We start from the raw sequence: 13,261 nt of genomic DNA on the forward strand, positions 1-13,261 counted from the left end.
TGTGTATTGTACTTACCCTGACTAGGATTGTGGTTCCTGCTTGGACAGAGAGCATACTCTGTCGACCCGAAACAAATGAACAGCTACAAATGAATTATTTCTGTGTCAATCAAACACATTCGTTCTGGGAGAATAATTATTGTCAAATTAGATGCAGAGATAAGTGTTACATTTACAGCTGGTTTTAGTTGATAAACATGGAATCCATGCAGGTGCCATTTTGTCATAATGTTCAGTTGGAGTTAAGGCCCCCAATCTGATAAATAAACAATTATGTTGTCTTCCTATATCTTATAGCAAGATGTGTTCTACTGAAGGCAACAGTCTACCTGCCCTCAATCAGTTGAAATATTCTATAATACAGAATAGACCTCCAACTAGTCCAAGAAGAGGGTTATGCTAAAGGAAGAATGTTACATTTGTGTCTAAATAGCAGGAAGAAGGCAGCAGTTCTAGAATGCAAGGTATCAGAATGTTTCAAGTTCATACGCAACATGTATGGAGAGGAAAAGAGGGATCGATTCTTCGTTGAGGGGTATGCAGGTAGACAGAGTTTGAGTAACTTTATGGAGAACATTTCAAATCCACTGATGTGAGTTCATCAGGATACCTTTGAATCATCTGTAACACACAGTTTGCTTTAGAAGATTCTAGGTATAATATGAATTCAAAAACCCAACAAACACTTCTAACCAACACAGCCTTACCTTGGACATCTGGGATAGATAAAAGTCAATGATGTCCTGTGATTCTTCTGGGGTTCCACTCTCTTTATGGCTTCTGATCTCCTTCTCAAAAAATTGGTGAAGGAAGGCATTAAACTTGAACATCTTCTGTTGACCTCCAGGTAGATAGCGCATTAAGGAAGGGAAAACATCAAATAGCTGGAAGGATAACAGATAGGAATGATAAAGTCTGCAGTGTAAACACATGACAGAATAAGATAACAAGCCTTAAAGAGGACTCATATATTTCATTGTTTGTAAACCGACTGTGTCCACTTAAAGTTTCTTATTGCAAGAAAATCATAACATAAAAAACTTCTCATGCTCAACATTCTTTCCTTCACTCTCTCACCCTCATCTATCTAGCTCTCTCTCTCTTTCTTACTGTCTGTCTCCATATCTGTTTATTTCTCCCTCTCATTTTCCCTCAACAGAACCTTTCTCTTTTTCTTTTTACAACCTTTTCGTCGCTTCTTCTGTTTTCCTTTACCTATTTTACTGTCGAACTCTCCATCTACCTGTGACTGTCCCTATCTCGCTCAAACTTCCTCAATATAAAAAATACATTTTTCACCTACAATATTTTGACAACCTTCTGCATATAAATAGGGTTTTGCATTGAATATGGGTTTTAACAGATGGACCTGAGTGCCCATTTAATCTCAACAACAGATTTTATGCTTCCAGCAGGTCACCAAGAAGATTCTAACGTTGGGTGAAATCCTTCTGGGGGTACAAGGACTGGCTGTACAACGAAAAAGGAGTGGGGTGAGAATGTCATTCAATTCCACCTTCTCAATGCCTAGGTCACATCTTTTCAAAACGTTTTTTGAAAAATAAAATTCCTATGCTGCAGTGAGTGACTTTGCAAAGCACTAAGGGCCAGATGTAGGTGGCCCAATACCGGTCGGTAACGGCCGAAATGACCGAATTTCGGCCATTACCGACCGGTATTGGGCATTTGGGATGTAGGTGGCCTAAATTGCAAATTCGGTAATTTACCGATTCGGTATTTTAAGGAATCGGTAAATTACCGATTCCTTAAAATACCCAATCGTAAATTACCAAATTTGAAATGTAGGGAGCACTCAAATAAGTGCTTTTCCCATTTTAGGATTCGTTATTTACCACCAACTGTAAGTCTCCTTGCTGAATTTTTACTGACCATGAGGTTATGAAAAATATAGACCTTTTTATTCCCTTATCTGGTAGTTGGATGGTGCCCTCTATTCTCCCATCCCATTTTTCCTCCCCTGTATGGCAACCGGAGAATCTGAGATTGAATTGCTTTTAGCTCGTCTGCACTATTATAGAAATTGACCATATGCTTACCAGTCTTGATCCCTGCCCGAATGGTTCAGTCAAGCCTGGGTCATTATATATTACTCTCCCCGCCCCACACTCTGAATAGCAACTCAAGCAACACATGACTTTAATGGTCCACATCTGAGAATTGAAGCCTGAGCCCACTTGGTACAGGAAGCTTGGGGCGCATGTCTTGCCATTCCCTTCCCCCAGAGGGAGACTCTTGTAATTACTTTAGAACCATTGTAATCTATATATTTAAATCGTAGCATAATTCATGTAAAATCTGCTTGACCTCGTTGACCTTCCAGAAAAGCCTTTGAAAAAGCATTTGTTTCAGAAGGTCCCTAGGAAATGAATATAAAGTAACCCCGGACGGAGACTTCCGCTCCGCTCGCGGAATGTGCAGAGATTTGCCTCCTCCGCATTGTGCGGAGAAAGCGGAGAAGGCAAATCTCCACACACTTGCAGCAGAGCGAGTTTGCCGGTCCCCGCCTCCACCCGTCCAGTATTAACAATTGATTCTACATGACTTAAAGTTATATTAAAACCACTTACATGGCATGCGGGGTCCCCGGGCTGCTCTCCTCCTCTTCCTCGCTGTCTGGATAATTCTTCTAGAAAACTGAGCAAGCCCAAACGCATGCAAAATTTTCTCACAGAATTATCCAGACAGCGAGGAAGAGGAGGAGGGAAGCCCGGGGACCACGCATGGCAGGTAAGTGGTTTTAACTTAATTTTAAGTCATGTAGAATTAATTGTTAATATAGTAGTGGTGGAGGTGGGTGGCGTGGTGTAGCGTAGCGGAGGTCCATGGAGTTTGTCCACAACTTCGTGGACCTCCGCATTGCCCCGCTATGCCCAGTACGCCTGGGGTTAGTATAAAGGAGGCTAACAATCTCTCCTCTTCTGCTCATGTTCTTCCACAAAGCTTCATCTCCTCTGCTTTTAGTCTATCAGCTAATGACATTATTCTCTGCAAAGTACGCAATACATTTCCTGAAAAAATACAAATAAAATGCAGTGATCAGAATTAAAATTAGAAATGTTATAGACACTAATTGAAAAAAAATATTGCAGGTGATCTTTGTTTAAAAGATGTCATGAATTGTGAGCAGATATTAGCAACCATTTTATATGGCATTTTATGAATGTTATACATTAGGGCCTCACCCTCCCCCATATCGAGCCTCCCATGTTTATCACGCAGTCAGTGGCATCAATCAGCTCAGCGAAGTCTGAGTCGGTTGTGGAGAAGCGATGGCCGAAAACTATTGTGGATAGTACGTTACTGACAGAATGGACGATGGCAGTATTAGGGTCCGTGTCTTTTCCTGTGAGCATAAAACAAGACATACCAACATTTTATCGACCAATGATGTTCACATTTATAGCTTTAAGTAGCGTTCATTGTAACACATTAATAAATTAAACCCAGCTAAATTCTAAATGTGACACAGATAAAACAATATATATTTAAAATTAAATGTTCAAAAATTGTAATACCTGCAAACTTACATGAGAAATGTCTTACAATCATAGAAAAGAACCAAAATAAAATCAACCAATAGAACACATCTGAGACACTCTCTTCCTCTCGATCCTACAAGATGAATCAATATTGTTCTAGAAAAGCAGAAGAAAAGGAAACTTTGGAGCGATTAAAAAGTTCTGACAACTAGTTCAATTGAGGTCTTCCTGTATCTTTTTTTATCATATTGGAGTTCTTGATAAACCCTCCCTAAGAAAATAAGGATATATCAATAAACTACCAAGACAGTATGTCAATTGGCTCCTAAGGATCTAGGTCAAGTATAGACCACAAATAAAGGTGTGGGTTGGTCCACTATAATTCCTTACTATAACTGATAGAAATTGTGCTTGTGTCGCAGCTAGCAAGCTCACTCCCAGCTTGTGATTGGTCAGCACTGCCTTTCGTAAAATAGGAAAGGTAGGTGTGTATCACCATTCGCTTCCTGAGCTCTAATGCCCACTACCACAGGGACTACATGTGGGACTTTCCAGTGTTCAAATAAGCTTCCAAACCTTCCTCTGTGTGCATATACTGACTTCCATTCTTTTCGGCTTTATTTTGAAATTCCTATTCATTCCCTATCTATGCCGAAGCCAGTCTGCTCTTGCTAAAAACTCTAATACCTAGAATTCCCTGCTCATTACTTTGGCTTCGCCCACTGCAGGCCACGGATGAGTGGGCGAATTCAGAAACCCTGTGGCTGTCAGGTGATAGCCTGCTCACACCTGAGGCATGTGATAATTGTGAACTCTTTTAGACCCCAGTTTTCTTCAGGCCAGCATTGTTCATTGTAGCAGATTTCATCTTTGGCTGATCCCTTGTTTCCTGACTTCCTGAACTATAGTTAATCTTTGTTCCTTGTACTAGCACCACTTGCTATGCTTTCTTGATTTTCTGAGACTTAGAGTTTTCTATTTAGTGCTTCCTTGAACTGTCAGTCCTCCGACATTTACCTTTTCCCCAGTGAGTGCCTTCTATCCATTTACCTTGGTTCTAGTTTCTAGTTTGCTACCTTCCTGTTTCTGCTGTCTTATCATCCAGCTCCCGTGTGTGGTTTGCTACTTGCTTTTTGCTAGGTGTGCTTTGTTTTCCCTTCTTTCTTATTAAGCACTCCACTCGCTAGCTCATTGTCTGTTGTGGCTGTGTATTCAAGTTCTACACCCTTGGTATTATTGCCTTGAAGCATTCTGTTTATCGTCAAGATTCTTAGGCACAGCTGATAACCCTGGGTGGTGTTTCTTGTCCACTGTATTGTCTTTGAGTTACTTTTATAACATCATAGTATCAGCTCCACAGACCATGCTTTTTGTTATATATCCCATGTGTGGGTATTTGCAAACAGCAATTGTGGGTGAGGAACTTACTGGCCTTCAGTCTTACAGTGTGGAGCTCCCATATGCATTACACCATGATACGTTTATTGTAAATGTTGTTATATATATGTCTTGTACATCCGTCCTGGTTATTAGTTTGAATGCCACATTGGCTCCCCTTTGAGTCCCCTTTCTCCTCAGACTCCCTGTGTGATTTTGGGTGGCTCTGTACCCACTATTATCTTTGTTTTTCGACCCTGCCAACAGTCCTTGCCAGAGTTCCTTAGAGAATGACAGAGTCATCATTCCCATATTACTTTTGAGATTTTTTTGCATTCAGTCAGCTACCATTTTTCTCTGAATAGTTGTGTGTGACTTGTTTGAATGTGTGCTATAATGAAGGGTTTACGAAAAAAAAAGTGCCAGTGTTTCATTTAAATTTGTACAGGGTAGTTCTTGAGTGCCCAACACTGAAAGGCTTTAGTGTCTACTTTGAGACTATAGGATGATCTTAGTCCTGAAACAAAGAATCACCTTGTAATAATTGGGCATTTGCATTAGAAATATTTTGCTCATTGGCTCTCAAACACCTCTACGGCAAATCCTGACTTAATCTACTAATCCCGCCCTTGCCCATCATTGCCAGGAAGAGGCAGGGCAAGGCAACCCCCCTTGGTTATGACTTTCTTCAGAAAAACGTGGGTAAGTCTTTGCTGTTTCATTCTTTCATTATACTGCCTGTCTCGTGCTGAAATGTGTGCTGTCACCCGCTACTAACTGGCCCTTTTGCAGAGGAGTCCAAGGTGGTTTATGGGGAGGAGTTTCTGCAGAGGGGATCAGGAGAGTGCCTCCTAAACATTCCAAGGGAAGAGTTTTGCCTATTACACCCAACAGCAGTGGACTGGGTTGCTCCTGAGACACTTCTGACAATCTCTACTGACGGCTGTACGACTAGTTTGTATTCACTTAACTCTATCTAGTACAGATCTCAAAGGGCAGGGATTAATTACCCGTTAAAATTGCAAGTATACAGGTTGAAATCTGCTTCCTGCTTTACCCATTAATTCTACCCTCTGCATATCTTGTGGCTTGTTGATTATATTAATCCCAGTTGTTTGTTCTGTGGTTTCCAGATGGGAGGTTACATTGCAGGTCCGCTAAGGTTTAAAAATGGGGAAACGCATCTGCTCTGTTAAACAACTTTGATCCCAAGTAACCCCCTCATCTTTACTGCCTCCAAGCTCAATTGATAGAATGTTACCGAGGGCCATAGGTGCGGTAACATCTGAAATAGAAATCACCGAAAGGCAACTGTCATTAACCCCAGATCTTTGTCTCCCGCTGTTAGTCTATCTACCTCTAAAACTGCTACCCCAGCTTCTACACCTAGGGCAACCATTCCTCCGCCATATTCATGACAAGAAGCTGCACCAAACATTGTAACCCGAAAGGGGTGTGCTGCTTCTAGTCTATCCAAGAATGGGAAGCTTAAGCAAGTAAGTGAGGGGGCAGTCAAAAGTGAGAAAGTTATAGGGGGGCCTACAATTAGAGTAGAGCCTTTGGATAACCCTGATGCAACTGTAGATTGTACTGTTAACACTCGAACAGATATGGTTTATCCATCCTGGATGCAGAAACTGTTAGCGGACCTACTGACCCAACTTAGAGCTATTGTGAAGGAAGAAGTTGCCCCCCTAGCTGATCGTATACCCAATTTGGTAACATTGGGGGATACTAGGAAAGCACACATATTCACCAACACCACACAAACCTCATTGGGGGGGATTTATTTTAGCTGCCAGGTAGACAGCTCAAGCTTGACATCTTCCGACAGGTCTGGTATGCCAAGGAAGCAAGATTCCAACTGTCTCGGGGGACCTAGTCAGGCCGATGATCACACTCACTTGAGAGGCAAAACCACCCTGACCCCTGTGCAAAGTGTAGGTGTACAGCAGGCACAAGATCACGTTACCCACACAACATCAAGGAACGCTAATTGTGAAGTTGGGTACGACAACACAACGGACAACCCGCGGGGCTTAAACAAAAACAATATTACTGCAACAGGGCCTAGAGAGAGTAGAGAAGGGCTGGGGGGAGAAGAGAGCTCAGTGAGGAGGACATAAGTAATGATCAAGCCTACTATAAATTTACCCCAAGCCTCATCTCCTTATGTGATCATATTGACAGGAGTACCGGAACTTAAAAATGGCCAGAGGGAGACACAACTGGACCTCAGGAGTAAAAGCCTGTTTTGGTTTGCAAGATACAGACAGCTCCCCTATGGCAGGGCAAGGGAAAATTGTAACTGTCTGCAGAGTTGGTTGGGTGGGAAACAGTCAAAAAACAATATAAGGGGACTGAAAAGGGGAACATGCCAGGGAACCACATCCTTGAGGTCTCCTGGAGAACTAGAGGAGCACTGTAGCAGTCAACCAAGTCAGTGCACCACCCTCGGGGTAGGTACAGATCCAAAGGGCCTAGCTATACTATCACAACAGGTGACCAGTGGTGTAGTAGGGTTACGGGAAGAGTTGCCTGGACCACTAGCTGCCACAGTCCCTGTTCCATCACACATCAGTGACACGAGGGCAGAAGAACCTATTAGAATTCTTGGTAACCTCCCCTCAGCCCAAATAGGGGGTATTCAAACCTCTGATACCTATGTCTTTGATGTTACAACTGACAAGCACAATCAAGGTAGTAAGCTGAGGGTCCTATTGTGGAATGTTGCTGGTCTAAAAAGCAAACTGTACTATTCAAAGTAGAATTAGTATGATTAGCTTTGCTTGAATATGATTTTATACACACTGGATGAGAAAGACTGCATCACAGAGAGAAGGTACAGAGAAAAGGTAATTGAGGAGCTTATCTCATTAAATAGGCAATACTGACATTAGTAAAAAGCAAAGATTGAAAGTACAACCACTTTTGTTTAACATAGATATTAGACGTCCTACCCGAAAATAGTCCCGCCCTGATGAAGACCTTCATTTAAACACAACGTTCCGATCCAAACATCACGCGGTCGAAACGCGTTGAAATGTATATACAAGGAGGTAAAGAGTGCACAACAATAAAATCATGCCAAATGTCTGGCCTCTTGAGATAAAAAGTTAAACTCAAGTTAGGAATGTGTGATTTGCCCCTGACCCTCATCGGACATAGAAAAATAACGCTTATTGAGGACAAAAAAATAAGGTTTCCCAATAGCAGATAAAAGAATTAGGACAGATAAGCGAAAATAACGCTTCTCTAACAAAGTGTATGTATTTGTACCGTGCTTTTGATTGTAAAGATATGTGTTTGTCTATGAAAATATAATTTTTGTACTGTTAATGTCTTTATATATGTAAATGTTGTAAATGTTGTAAATACTGCTTTGCCTAAAAGACAATATCACAGGCATGTTCAGATGACTGGTGATAGGAACTCTGAATGTAAAAAATATTTATAATAGAGCAGAATATGAATAGAGAACCCAGAGTCAATTAAAAAGACGTCTGAGTAAAAATATAAATACAATCAATGGTGTCTGAGGCATTCTTTGGTTTATAATCAGTTTTCATGATTCCAGCCTCAGATTTCCATAATTGAATCACTCCCCCATTGTTTATAGTCGCATGAATACTTTATAACATTGCTTGTAAGTTAAGCCTCACTGCTTTTTGTACAAATCTAGCAGGGGATAAATCAAAGGTTAATTTAGAGACTTTTGTGGTTCACCCTAAGAGGAATTCAGGCTGTTGCTTGAGCAGCATTAACACCCCACTCAAATGACAACCCAATTTCTCACAGAGCGGCACATGTGGGTAAGCAAGGTCCAGGACGAGGACAGAGAAGATAATGAAAAAGTGGGAGATAAAATAGAATAGGGCAAGGAGCGGTAGGGGGCACAGGCAAAGATCTAGGTCAGAGGACAGAGCAGCAGTAAGTCACCACCTCTACCCACAACAATGGTGCCTAACTGTGGCCCCAATGCTGTTCAATGTATCACTTCGGGCCACAAAACGTCTGCTGCAATGAATGGGAGCTTAATCACCAATATATTGTAATGAAAGTCAAATGGTGAAAACTTATTGGCAAAGTCATTATATGTGGTCTGACAAAACTGAACTTTTTGTATCTATTTTATAGGATAGACAGTAAAAGTGTGAAAGTAAGATGAAGTAAAAACGCTGCCTTTAAAATGTGGTTTTCTTATGTTTGCAAAAAATAAAAATAAGTGAAATATGACCAGTTGCAAAAATGAACAAAAAACCATCATGAAATGAAAAAAGAAATAAAAGCAATAACTGGCCAACCAGTCCTGGAATCATTTGGACTACATTTAGATGAATGAGAACAAAATGGTGTTTCTCCACAGAACAGAGCCAAGTGGGCTGTACCACTGTAGGCTGTGACGGGTGGAAGTAAAATGTAAATGAAAATTGAACAGAACAATTATTGAAGAGGCTTGACCAGAAGCCCCTTTTATGTTTTTACAATATATTTACTTTTAGGATTAACTTTTGGAAAACATCTAGCTTGCAACAGAGCTAGGTGAGACCTAAAAAGGATGATGCCTCACACTGGGCAGATTCCTCTGACTACAACCCAAATTAAATGACCTTGAAATGGTGCAACAGCAAAACTCAATACAACACAATCGACAGTTACAATAAAAAAAAAAGCTAATGAATATTGGACAATTAATAAGGAATTGCCATTCTAATCAATGGACGAGAAGCCATCACCATGTGCCCCACTTCTCTCTGGGTATTTAACATTAGCTCTGTGAGCTGTTGGCATTAAATCATAGGTACTCTTTAACTGCATCTCAAGTAGTATTAGCTTGACTTCTACAAGAACCCAACTAATTTAAGGAGTACAAATTAAAAGCAGTAGAATTCACAAACCACATAAGACAAAGAATCGGGGACTGATTTAGAATTTGCTGAACAGGGCACTTTGTCACAGACACCATTGAATACCCTGTCTGCCAAACTCTCGGTCCGCCTTTCTCATTTAGTGAGTGCCACAACACAGGTTTTCCATTAATAGAGCAAGCAGAATACTGCGGGCCTCATTTATGAAAAGTGACGCACCGCTGCATGAAAACAGCGATGCGTTACTTTTCATTGTGCCCTCCTTGCGATAGCAATGATGCGTCTTATTTACAGTATGACGCATCATGTCGCAAGGAGTTACAGATACGTATCTGTAGGCGCAAAAATGACGCATTGCTGGAGTGTGTCACAAAAGTGACGCAACTCCAGCAATGGGCCATTTACACATGGGCAAGTCCCACGTTAAATGTGCTTGCGTCAGTTTCACGTCTGCCGTGCAGCAGGCGCAAGATATTGACACATTTGCGTCCTGGAAGCGATGCAGTGAAATCTCATAGATTTCACTGCATCACTTCTACGACCCTTTCTTGCACCGGAACACCCACCCTGCATACATTATACCTGGTGCAGGTATAATGTGGTGCAGGGGTTTACAAAGTGACGCATCTATCTATGACACAACATGGCACATTTTTTACCCTGCTGGTGCGTCACAAAAAGTGACGCACCGGCGGCACAAAAGTGATGCAAGGGCTCATAAATAAGCCCCTGTGTCTGGAAGAGTATGGGACATCAGATGAAGGGCATAAACTGCGTGCCTCATTTAAGGTTGATGGAGTAATGTCCTTTTTTTCTGTACATCACCGCCTGGTAAAAATAAATAAGACCCCCATACCCTGGGAGAAAGCTGCCAGGGTATAAGGGTGATTCGTTGTTTTTTGTTTTTCGGAAACAATCTCCCACTTTGGAAGTTTGTTTCTGAAAAACAAAACATACTTAAATGGCGGCCATCCACCCAACCTTTTGTACTTTAAAGGGGACCGCCATGATAGAGATTCCTTTCGAGGTGAAGATGACTGCTGGGCCGGTAGTCATCTCTAAATATGACTTATCAACTACACTCGGGATGGCAGCCGTACTGTCCTTTGACATCTCGAAGGACACTACTACTACTCCTCCTTTCTAAATCTAAATTAGCCCCTATGATTTTTGGTTCATAACTGATTAGTATGCAGCTAAACAGAGCAAGACAAGCAAGAGAGGTTTGGCATAGATCTGCAGGCAGAGTCTGATAGAGAGATAGAAATGGGTCACAGAATGAGATGTAAGAACCAAGACTGTCATAGAAAACAAATCAGAGTGTCCCAACAGAGTTACAAATTTGGAAACAGTACCAAAGGTGGCTGGTAGGGAACGGTAGCGGGGGGTGGGGAAAGGTGGTAGGGGGTTAGGAGAAAAAAAGAAATGAAAACTTACCTACCGCTGCCTCTACTCTGAGCAGGAGCGAGAAAGAACCCAGGTTCCCAGACTCCCATGGGAGAGGGGATGGAGGCTGGGCATGTTCTCCACCTAGGCTGTGTAATTCAGCCTGTGGAGAACATGCAAATTGCGCATGATTGTTTGGCAGACCCAAGACGGCGGGACAAACTGTCATGCGCACTTAAGGGGCAGCCATCACCCCTCCTCCCTCGTCACAGGTGCGCGGCCTCGATCCGCCCCAACAACCTGGCTGCAGTGCAACTGCAACACTAAAAATAAAAATAATTTTTTTTTCTTTGCACTACTTTAAAGCAGTGGGGCAACGCTCAGCTGCGTTAGTGGAGGACCGGTGCAGTAGAAACATTCCATAGAACCATTAAAAGACCTGATTATTAGTCGGGTGGAGTGTAATCCCCGGGTGGGATCCTGCTCCACTCAATTATGAAGGGCCTGGTGTTCTCACACTCAGATTTTCCAAGAGTGGGAACACTAGACCCGGTGATAGGCCACAAAATTCAACCAGTAAAATTGCCTTGGGTAAATTCCATCCAAAGTCTCCATTCCAATGGCACAGAGAAAGCAGGTCATTTTTTATTGCCAGGAAACATTCTCCTCTTCCCTCTGAATCCTCCCCAACTACCGCCCCACCCTACTCTCCCTGCACTAACCCTTTGGTACAGCCTTAAAGCAGGTGGTAACTGTGTGTGTTAAACCCCACAAAAATGTGAATTCTGTGCAGAATTGCTGTTGGTAAAACCCAGTTTGCACAGTTATTGCCTATTCTGTGATGTTTACCTTGTAAAATGTAGTTCTATAATTAGATATGCCAGCCACCCGGTATCTCCACATATATATCCGCCTGACTCGTAACCAGCCCCTTGGTATGGTGAATGTCAAATATCTTTTCTACAATCTGAACAGCAACAGGCAAAGGTAGACATTGTTACTGAAGCACAAACTACGTACCTTTCATCATTGCAAAACTCTCCAACAACCACTGTGCCTCATTCTGAATATGTCCTTCCATAACTTTCTTCCCGACTCCTAGGGCCCGTAGCGCCATCAAGCCACAGCGCCTCTGAGCTTTCCAGTTATTTCCCGATATGAAGATAATACCTGGAACCAATGTAAAAGGATTTGTTATGTATGACTACCTCCCTAAACCAGTTGATGCCAATTAACACACAACACTTTGGGCCAGATGTAGGAAGGCTATTACCGGTCGGTAACGGCCGAAATTAACGAATTTCGGACGTTACTGACCGGAAAAAGGCTTTTCTGATGTAGGGGCCGAAATTAAGGATTCGGTAATTTACCGAATCGGTAATTTAAGGAATCGGTAAATTACCGATTTCTTAAATACCGATTCGGTAAATTACCGAATTCCTAATGTAGGTAGCACTTAAATGAGTGCTTATCCCATGTTAGGATTCAATATTTACCATCAACTACAAGTTGGTGGTAAATAATGAAGAAAAAAAAAGCAATTTTATGCAAATTGCTTCAGTGCCATGTTGCAGATATACATGCCCTTAGGGCATGTATGTCTGTAACATGTGCACCCATACACAATTGAGGGGTGCAACAGGGTGTCAAAGTGACACCTTGCCACCCTTCAATGTTTTCCCCATTTTACCGAATCGGTATTTACCGATTCGGTAATTGCCATTCATTCCTATGGGCCTCCAGGCCCATAGGAATGAATGGCAATTACCGAATCGGAACTTACTGATTTGGTAAATACCGAATCTTAACGATTCGGTAATTTTTACCGATTAATTTGCTACATAGCATTTACCGATTCAAAAATACCAAATCGGTAAAATTCGGTATTTTCGAATCGGTAAATACTATTTACCTACATCTGGCCCTAGATCTCGGATGTTCTAGTACATGCAGGAACTCAAAGAACAGGAGACTCTTCAAACTTACCTCACTGGTAGATTGATTCCACTTTCAGACAATCCTGTCAGTTTGATACACCATGTGCAATAGTTTTGGTATGCTATTTTACAAAAATGATAGCAACATATTTTTGGTTCCTACTAGGAAAGAAGTGCAAAGATCTTTCTAGTG

The 13,261-nt window shown here is 41.8% G+C and overlaps 1 protein-coding gene across 2 annotated transcripts in view; it reads right to left on the reverse strand.

Moving 5' to 3' along the window:
• The window catches only part of LOC144792938 (cytochrome P450 2J4-like), a 50,215-nt gene that overhangs the window by 29,673 nt on the left and 7,281 nt on the right, over positions 1-13,261 (reverse strand). For both annotated transcript variants that reach the window (XM_078668144.1, XM_078668143.1), the window contains 3 exons: positions 12,152-12,301; positions 3,204-3,364; positions 708-884 (listed from right to left, as the gene is read on the reverse strand). In XM_078668144.1, coding sequence (XP_078524270.1) covers positions 708-884; positions 3,204-3,364; positions 12,152-12,301 — 488 coding nt within the window. The remainder of the gene's footprint in view (positions 1-707; positions 885-3,203; positions 3,365-12,151; positions 12,302-13,261) is intronic.

The sequence above is a fragment of the Lissotriton helveticus genome, chromosome 11, assembly GCF_964261635.1.
Source record: "Lissotriton helveticus chromosome 11, aLisHel1.1, whole genome shotgun sequence".
NCBI lineage: Eukaryota > Metazoa > Chordata > Amphibia > Caudata > Salamandridae > Lissotriton > Lissotriton helveticus.